Here is a 10,429-nt window from a genome sequence, read left to right as displayed (position 1 = left end):
GAGGATTAGATTGTGAATTAGGGTTTCATGATTCTCAATGGATGTTGGTCTTCATCTTGATTGCAATGATACATCATCATCATCATGGTTTGTCATCATCAAGTGTTGAAGCAGGATTTCTTGAGATTAGGGTTTTGACCACTGGTCAACCCTAATCAGTTGCATTGGGCCAATCAGGGCATAATCAGGAGATGGGGTCTATGATGGATATGGGGTTCATTATATGGTTATTTTGAGCTTATTGAGGCTAGGGTGTCACCCTTGAGCCGTTTCAGTTGAAGATTGGAGCTCAGATTGATCTATGCATTGCCAGATTCATCTATCAGTTGGAAAAGTCAACTGTGGTCAACTGTACATGATTTGATGGATTTGGGGGTGGAAATGAGTTGGATACACTTAATTCATGTTGGAACAAGTGTTATTTGACATCTCAAAGCTTAAGAATGAAGAAAATCAAGTCAGGACAAAAACTGCCAAAAATAGAAAGTGACTTGTAATTGAAGTTTCCAAAAATGGAAAGTTTTTGACCTCAAAGCCACGTGTCCAAGGAAGCTTCAAATGAAAAATTGTTCAACATGAAAGTTGTAGATCTTGTTCTCACCTTTCCAAAAAGACCAAGAACTTGAAAATCCCATGTATGGTTGGAAAATTATGGCTCAGTGAATTTCAGAAATGACCCATAATCAGGAGGCCATAACTTCCACATGGTTTGTCCAAATTGCAAGTTCTTTATATGCACAAACTCCATTTGACATGTACTTTCATGGTGCATAATTGGATTTTCTCAAAAATGGCCAATGCAAAAAGTCAAATTTCAACTGGACAGTTAAAATGGACCAAGGGCAAAATTGTCCAACTTGTGAAATAATTGGAATTTTTGAGTGGGGATTTTTGCTACACCTCATGAATGGCATTTAAAAGTTGTTGGAATCATCATTTCATGGCAAAGGCTTGTGGTTTGAGAATTGGCCATTAAAATGAAATTGCAAAAATGGACAAAGTGGCATTACATAGTGAATTTGAAAATTACACATCCAATGAGAGTGAGGCAAGTGGCAACAGCTCACACATGGCATTTGGGAGTTGTGTGAGCTGTCAAAGAGGTGGCAATGAGCTGGCATATGAAATTCCAATTTTGCCCCTAAGCTTGAAATTAACATTTCACTAACAAATGCAATTTGGCTAATTACATGATTAAGTGATGATTAAGTTATCATATATATTCCTAAACACATTCTAATCATAACAGAAAATCATTTTCACCAAGAATCAGATCTCAAACTTTCCACATTCTCTCAATTTCCTCAAGAACACAAAACCTACAAACTCATCAAACTTCATCAATTTTGGATCAAAATTCGAATTTCTTTTTGGTTTGATCTTGATTCATCCTCATCATCAACTGTTTTTGGTCATTGAAGCACAAGGAGTGGTAAATCGTGACTGTTCAAAGAAGCATCATCAATGGCAAATCGGGATTGTGAGCATTAGGAGCTGTTTCAATCAAACATAATCACATCATTCAACTCCCTGAAGCATCCACTGCATCTGTTTGAGGAGAAGTAGCTCGAATTCCATCAAGAACATCACTGCCATACCAGGTTTCCAAATTTTCGAATAACATGATTTGATTGATTGTTATGTGCGTTCTATAGTTCATTGATTGTAGAGCATCGTGATGGTTTTAGATTTGTGAATGATGAACCATAGCTTAAGAAATCTTGAATTTAGGTTTCGTGTCAAAACCCTAACTCGTTCGATTTGAGAGACATAGCAACATTTAGGTTAAATCAAGGTGATATTTGGATTGTGCTTGGTGAGACGGTTCGAACGGTTATTCGCATGCGCATTTTGGTGATGATTTGGATTTCGAGTGTTCATGTGTGTTCTGGAAAAATCTGAAGCGAAAGTGATGAAGATTAGTTAGTTTGATCCAAAAATCTGTTTGAATTTTTGAATAACCTGTTTCCCGCTCCCGCCTCCATTATTTACAGTTATGCCATTACCAATTCTAATTAATTTAATAAATTCTTAAAAATTCACAAACATGTTAAAAAAATTCATAAAAAATCATAGAAAATTCAGAAAAATATAGGATTTTTTTCTTTGACTTCCTTGTTGACTGTAGATGTTTTTTGACCTATTGGTCAAAGTTGTGCTTGGTAATAATTTTGTTTGCCCTAAGGTTGTTTCACATGTGCTACATTTTGATACATTGTGCCATTTTGTTCATGAAATTCTCATATCCTAAAATAAATGCTTGAAAATTTTTGTGATGATTGTGGACTGGCTGAGGGTGATTTACATGTAAATTTCATGAATTTTTGATACCTGATCATTGAGTTATGAATTTTGGAACTTAGGTGTGACAATTTGTGTCACGCCTCATTATGCCAACTTACTGGATTTATTTGAGTGACCTATACTTGTTGGATTAATGTGAAATTGTGCATGATGGTTGATTAACATGTTAAGAGGTTATGTGAATTTTTGTGGAATTTTATGTAGCATTTTCAAATTGATTGTTATTTTTCATCTCTGGTGGTTGAATTTGCAAGTTCATGTGATACATGTTTGAAATATCCTTGTGAAATGCTCATATGGTGTTGAATGCTTATGAAATTTGGTATGATAGTTGTAGACACATGATGTGACATCCCTGTTTTGGTCTCACTCATTTCTTTACTGTTTTCATTGAGTTATGAATTTTTGAAGTGGAAGCATGTGTTGATGTTGTGATTTGGAGCATGTAATTGTGTCTGTTTTTGTTGATTTTCATTGACATGGTTACCTTGGTCCAATTAGGCTAAAATTTGGTATGCTAGACCTTGAATAGCCCCTGCTTAGGTGTAATTTATTTGAGATTTTTTGGATTTGTTTTGATATGGATTTGAATGCAATAGTTCTGTTTGGATGTTTTGTGTTCCATTTGACATAAGTTGACATGTTTTGATCATGAAATGAATATAATGAATGATATGGACATGGGACTAATTGTGTGGGATTTTGTTTGACATTAATTTGAGTTTGGTTAGAGATACCTTGCTGTTTAGGAATTTTTCTTGCTTTTGGACCCTAGGCTTGGCCTAGTGGTCTAGTTGCTAATGTTTGCTTGATTTTTCAGGATGAATAGCACAATGCACATGGAGAATGAATCAAGTTAAATGCAATTGATGTTGTTTGATGTTTGTACACTAACATAACTTTGTTTTTGTAGGTTGTGAAGCTTGGGCTTGAGTTTTGAGCTTGCTTTGTTGTGCATTAGTTTGTATAGTTTGATTGGTTGAACACTTGTTGTTTTCTGATTGTTTGTCTGAGTTGCTAACTGGTTAGCTTTTGTACAGGTACCTTTAGCCGCTTCTAGTTCTTTTAAGAACTTGCTTGGTAGCCGCTGCTCGGTTGTGTAAACCGCTTGAGGTAGGTCCTCTTGACTTCATGTAGTCTGGAGACCCGGTCTGTTATTTGACCGGGCAAACTGTCTGAAGTCCTCCTTAAGAGGCAATGTTTGTGATTGTTTAATATTGTGCCAAGCAGGTGAAAGTCCTTTAAATAAGGCAATTGGTGGAAGGTAGGGGTATGCAGTCTACCCCCCACTATTCTGTGAGTCTTCTCCTTGCTCCCATTACATGGTTGTAGCATTGAGATTACAAGCCCAAGATCCGTGCAGTGCACATTGTGTCAGAGTCTCTGAGTATAGAAGGGTTCCCCCATTCTGGACCCATGCTCATTTGTCAGAAGCTCTCCCTGGTCAGGGATAAGAGCTGTGAGGTCTCATCCTCACTTCATCCATTCATCTGCTTCACCTTAGCCTCGTAATGGCAAGGTTAAGAGCAAACCCAGCCCGTACAGACGACTTGCTGAGGCAGTCAAACCTATTGTGTGAGCCACTTGTTTGGTTATAGTGCGTGCTATGTGGATATCTGAGATGCTTGTTCTCATTTGATGTATGCTTGAATTATTCTGTATGCTTGTGTGCTTGCTTCTTTCCTGGATAGGAGTAGTTTGCTTATGCAAGTAGGATAGAAAACCGAACTTAGGGTAAACGATGCATGCCAACACTAGGCTCGAGTCCAGCTCCCTAGTAGTGTGTTGTTCCCCGGTTTCTGGCTGAAATCTTTTTCCCTTTCAGGGGAACTACATCGCCCTGATCCTCGTGCCAGACGAGGTATGTAGGCAGGTGGTCGTGCGAGACCACTCCGGGCAACCTTTTTCTTTTTTGCGTGTGTTTGTTTGTTATCTGATTGTGTTTTGGTTCGGATGCCGACGTAAGCCCAGTGATTGGCTGTCGGGCTCCACGTTTGCCGTTTTGTGCGTGTTTTGGCTCGGATGCCGACGTAAGCCCAGTGATTGGCTGTCGGGCTCCACGTTTGCCCTTTTGTGCGTGTTGTGGTTCGGATGCTGACGTAATTCCATCCAGTGGTTGTCGGGCTCCATGTTTGCCACCCTTGCTTGTTTGTATGTTTTGTGTTGTTTGGCGTGCGTAAGCCGAACTACAGTGGCTCTGATTCTTGTTCCAGACAAGATATGTAGGCATAAGGTGCGATACCTTATCGAGCTCCCTTCTCCTAAACCCACCTGCGTTCCCCGTGTGTGTGTGTGATGTTTTAGCAACCTATTCTTTATTCTAGGACGTGGATCCCGTCGAGTACGACGGACGTGAGGGGTGCTAATACCTTCCCCTTGCGTAACCGACTCCCTTACCCTGTCTCTTTGGTCGCGAGACCATGTTCTTTCCAGGTTTCTCTGAGCGTTTCCTTTCCCTATTTTGGGATAAATAACGCGCAGTGGCGGCTCTGTGTGTGTTTTGTTTTTAGCTTGCCGGTTGATTTTTCGCAGGATGCGACACATGTTATGAATTAAGTTATAAAAAAATATAGTAATATATCTAACTTTTTGCTGCATTATAATGGATTCGGATATTAATAAGTTATAATATAGTTTACTTTAATTAAGTTGTGGCTGCATTTAAATAGTAAAAAAAACCTGTGTTACTTGACTTCATGTCATTTAAAATAGTTTAATTTAAAAAAATATAATAATACACAATTACTTCTATTACTTATCTTGTTTCTTTGTTGATAGAGAATACCGTCACATAACATGCTCCAAGTTCTTTCCAAAACATGACATGGTCTATTGATGGTACTTGATAGTAGCATAGCCACAAATAACTTTCTCAAGAATTAAACTGAACCTCAATCATTTGCTTCATTTATAGTTGTAACATATTCATTGTCATCTTTAAGAAATCTCATTTCAAAACATGCATCCCTGAAACTATCAAGAAACTTTCCACCGACGTCTTTTATATCCTTATAGAAAGTTGGTCCCTTGACGGTTGTTAGCATTATCCTCGAGTAATACAATTCGTTTGTACTTGGAGGAACCCAAATTAGTCTGCCAATTATATAGCCTCTTTTACATGGTCTCCAACATCGGTGTCTTTTATCATAGACAAACTTAGAAACAAATTGAGAATAAGTCAATTTTTTTTACCTTTGGATATGTCTTGTTTGCTTCCGTCCATAAAGTAAACATTAATTGTTTCACACTTGGTTTATCAAGTACATCGTTTATCATCTCATAATCAGTATAGTGAACACAATTTCTGCCCTTAAGATAGAAATACAACCTTTCAACTACAGGAGATCTACCATGAATAGGAAATGAAAAAAGCCTCCAGCATGCTTCACTTGGTGAAACACATCTACAATCAAGATATTGCTTGATTTCATCAACATTTATGATCACAGAAGATCTATTAGAACTAGTTTGGACAACAACAATAGTAATTTGATCATACCCCTTGTTAATGTACTTGAATAAGTACTTGATTGAACTGCTCTGATTACACCACTCCATACAGACGTGTGCTTGAATTTTTTCCAACAAATATGGATTATAAGGGACGATATACCTGCTATCAAGAGTGACATGTTTTTTCATAATTGTATTACCATTCTCTCGTCTTCTGTATACATGATATCCATCCTGATCAGTAACAATTGTCGGCTGGAATTTTTTGGGAAAGTACTTAGAGCATTTTCTATTTTTCATGCAAGGTGAAGAATTGTCTGCTAAACCTGATGGACCATGAATCGTATGTGTTTTAACCAAATGATACAGTTCTCTATCATCTTTTTCTGATGGTATTTCTACTGAATTAATTTTGTTTATATCATCTATCGTTGGATACCTGCTTGAAGGATGTAAGAATGGGAGAATATGTGCATGTGGTAAACCATGCTTTTGGAATTCAATCGTGTATAGATATGCAAATAAGTGAATTTAGTATTAAACGCAAAATTCAATGTTCTAAAATGCGAAATGTAATTAACATTATCTATATAAGAAAGATGACTTAATTGACTTACATGTGAGTACCTTCCCTAAGACATTTTTCTTTGTTAAATCACACAACATCTCATCAAACTTTATTTTGAAGACTCTTGAGATGATATCTTGACGATCTTGTGGCTGCAAGTTAATGTTAGAAAGCAATCTTTCAATTTCAGTCCAGTTTGGGTTGCAAGTAAATGTGATAAAAAGGTATGGAAGCCCAATTTGACTAGAAATTGCCATTCCATCAAAATATAGTTGTTGCATGAACCTCTGACCTCAAACATAACTTGACGGTAAAACCATTCTCTTGCCTTTGTATGCTCTTTCAGTGTTTACAACATGTTCTATTTCATTCAAATTATAATGTTTAGAAACTTTAAGCTTCCGTTTTTTAGAGCTCAAACCCATACCATTTTCATTAATTTTTCTAAGCTTGGATTTCAAGGAACATGAACACGAGCCATGAAATGAAAGACTATCGAACAACGAAACATTCTTGCTTCGAGTATGACTTGAAACACCGTTCATTGTGACATTCTTGCTTTGAGTTCGACTTGAAACACCGACCATTGTGACAAACACAAGAACAATAAAAAAAAAACTTTACTTGTGTATGGTTTGTTTTGGGTGCAAGATGATTCAGATTTAGACCATGTCATGATGATGATAAGTACTCTGAAGGGGCTTCAACCTATGATGTGTGGTACTTAAAGTCTGGTTGTTTTAACTACATGACTAGACATAAAGGGTGTCATACAAAAAAAGGAAGGCAAAATAACATTGATAGAATATGTGTTATTTATCTTTGGCATGCAATGTAATCTGCTTAGTATTATTCAACTGGTAGAGAAAGGATTCTCAGTAATCACGGAAGGAGGCTCACTGAAGTTATATGACAAGAAGAAGAATCAGAATTCGGAAGGATAACTTGAAGACCTCAGAATCATACTATCTTTATTCGTCAATTCTTAATGAAGGAAGTTGGCTTTGGCACAAAAGGCATGTGCATATGAATTTTAGAAGTCTAGGCAAGTTGAATACTATGACCTTAATAGAAGGATTTCCTAAGATAGTGACACCTGATAAAGCATTTGACATGTGCATGCTTGCAAAGTAAAATAGGTTACCTTTTGTGAAGCAGTTGTCAATGAGAGCCAAACATGTATTGGATGTAGTTTTATCTGACATGTGTTGTCCTTTTGGAACTCTTTATTATGGAGGAAGAAAGTATTTCATCTATTTTGTAGATGAATTAAGTAGAATGTTATGGGTGTACTTTATAAAAACCAAAGGAGGAGCTTTAAGCATGTTCAAAAGGTTTAAGGCTATGGCTAAAAATAGAGTGGAAGACTGATTAAGATACTCAGGACAAATGGAGAGGGGAATACAATTCCCATGAATTCAAGCAATTATGTCATGAAAGTGGCAGCTTACATGAAGTAACTGCACCCCACACACAATGGTATAACTGAAAGAAGGAATGCAAGCTTGGTTAAAATGGATAGAAGCATGTTGAAACAAAAGTCATTGCCTTATAAACTATGGGGTGAAGTAATGTCTACTGCTTCTTATGTTCTACATAGATGTCCTACCAAGAACTTAAATAATCAGGTGCTAGAAGAATATTGGTCAGGAAGCAAGCCTTGCATCACTCATATCAAAGTATTTGGATCATTATGCTATAAACATGTGCCTGATGAAAGAAGAACCAAAATTGAAGATAAAAATGAATCCATGATCTTAGTTGGTTACCGTCCAACTGGAGCATATAGGTTATATAATCTAGTTACTAAGAAATTGGTGGTTAGTAGAGATGTAATCATCAAAGAAGCAGAATCCTAGGATTGGAACCAAGGTGGGGAAAGAACAAGAGTGGTTCTAATGCAGGTCCAATGCAATTTGATTATGATGAAGTGAATCCAGTCTTAACAGAGACTCTAATTAATATAGTGGAGTCTAACCAAAGGGAAAGACCAACTAGAAACAGACATATACCTGCAATGCTGAATAATTATGAAATTATGTCTAACAATACAGTGGATAAGGAAGGAGAAATAATACACTTGGAAATGTTAGCAGGTGCAAAACCCCTGAGTTATCAGGATGCAATGCAAGATAAAGTATGGAACATGCAATGAAGGAGGAGCTCAATTTAATTGAAAAGTTTGCACATGGAAACTGACTCAACTACCAGAAAGAAGTCAATTGATGTGAAATGTATTTTTCAGGGTAAAGCTAAGTCCATAAGGAACAATAGTAAATCACAAAGTAAGACTTGTGGCAAGGTGTTTCCTTCAAAGACATGATATATACTAATCTGAGGTATTTGCACTAGTGGCAAGGCATGAGACTATAAAACTTGTAGTGACATTAGCTTGCAGTAGAAGGTTGACTTTGTCACACATGGATGTAAAATCTACATTTCTAAATGGTCCTATTGATGAAGAGGTATACGTGTCTCAACCTCCAGGCTTTGAATTAAAGGGAAAAGATCATATGATGTATATACTATACAAGGCTTTGTATGGTTTGAAGTAGGCACCAAGAGCATGGAATAGAAGAATTGATGTTTTCTTCATTAGTCATGGCTTTAAAATATGCCCGGTTAAGTATGATGTGTATGTAAAATACAAGAAAGGTGAAATACTATTGTTGGTATGTTTATATATGGATGACCTATTGATAACTGGATAATCTCAACTAGAAATTGAAGACCTCAAGAGTATAATGAAGTCATAATTTGAAATGTTAGATATGGGTAACTTGTCCTACTTACTTGGTATGGAGTTTCTATATAAAGAAGGTGGAATAATCTTGCATCAAACAAAGTATGCTACTGACTTGCTGAAAAGATTTAACATGTTAAACTACAATGTTGTTGTGACTCCTATTGAATAAGGTCAAAAGCTGGAAGATGATAATGATGGAGGAAGGGTAGATGCCACCATGTACAAGCATATGATTGGATCATTAAGGTACCTATGCAATAGTCGACCAGATATTTGCTTTGTTATAGGAGTATTGAGCATATTCATGCATGATCCAAGGAAGTCTCATATGCTGGCTGGGAAAAGAGTACTAAGATACATTAAGGGATCCTTGAGGCATGGTGTATTCTTCTTATATGGAAGAAAATGGACCAAATAATAGGTGATATGATATTCTAATTTAGTGATGTAGTGACAAACTGGACAGAAGGAGTACCATAAGTTATGTCTTCAAGTTTCAAAGAGCTCCAATCTCTTCGATATCTAAGAAGTAACCTGTTGTGGCTCTGTCTAGCTGTGAAGCAGAATATATTGCTAGTTCTTCAGCTGCTTGAATTAAAGATGTATTGACTGGACTTGGTGTGAACATTCAAGTATCAATCAAGCTTCTTGTTAACAACAAGTATGCAATAAACTTAGCATAGAATCTTATGTCTCATTGAAGATCCAAACATATTGAAACAAGGTTTCATTACATAAGGGAGCAAATGAACAAAGGTAGGTTGATAATGAGATATTGTCATACCAAGGACCAAATTATCGATATCTTGACTAAGGTAGAAAAAGAAGAACAATTTTCTAAGCTGGATATAGACATGGGAATGGTGGCATTTGATTCAGAGGTTGGAATAACTTCGAGATCAATAGCCTCTAAAGCTTTGATGGCTTCTGAGTCAACAACCTCTGAAGGTTTCAGAGACTGGAATAGCCTAGCCTTTGAAGAGGTATCCTCTAAAGGAGTCAGAGGATGTAGCAACATGGCCTATGAAGTGTTGATAGCTTTTGAACCATCATCCTCTAAAGGAGTCAGAGGTGGGAACTACATCTGAACATCTAGACTCTGAAGCATTTTTTGGAGAGTGTCTGGAGTCTGAAGTATCAGCTTCTGATGTGTATAACTTGGTGAAAATTTGAATTATAGGAGCATGTTATGTATTATTCAAGCTTAGTTAGTTAGTTAGTTACACTATGTATATATATAATAACTACTTGTGTAGTTTTGTAACAATCTCTCTTCAATAACAATCTTTTCTTCTCATTTCATTATTCTTTACACTCTCTTCTTCCCTTCCACTCCAATACTCTTTCTATCTTTCTCT

The 10,429-nt window shown here is 36.6% G+C and overlaps 1 protein-coding gene across 1 annotated transcript; it reads left to right on the top strand.

Moving 5' to 3' along the window:
- Positions 1–8,745: 8,745 nt before the first annotated feature.
- LOC127131406 (uncharacterized) lies at positions 8,746–10,159 on the top strand. The gene is made up of 3 exons (XM_051060332.1): positions 8,746–8,869; positions 9,242–9,317; positions 9,775–10,159. Exons 1-3 carry the CDS (start codon positions 8,746–8,748, stop codon positions 10,157–10,159), a joined length of 585 nt encoding a protein of 194 aa, XP_050916289.1.
- Positions 10,160–10,429: the final 270 nt, after the last annotated feature.

This window comes from Lathyrus oleraceus, chromosome 3, assembly GCF_024323335.1.
Source record: "Lathyrus oleraceus cultivar Zhongwan6 chromosome 3, CAAS_Psat_ZW6_1.0, whole genome shotgun sequence".
In the NCBI taxonomy this organism is placed as follows: Eukaryota; Viridiplantae; Streptophyta; class Magnoliopsida; order Fabales; family Fabaceae; genus Lathyrus; species Lathyrus oleraceus.
This window is presented reverse-complemented; position numbering and strand designations above follow the sequence as displayed.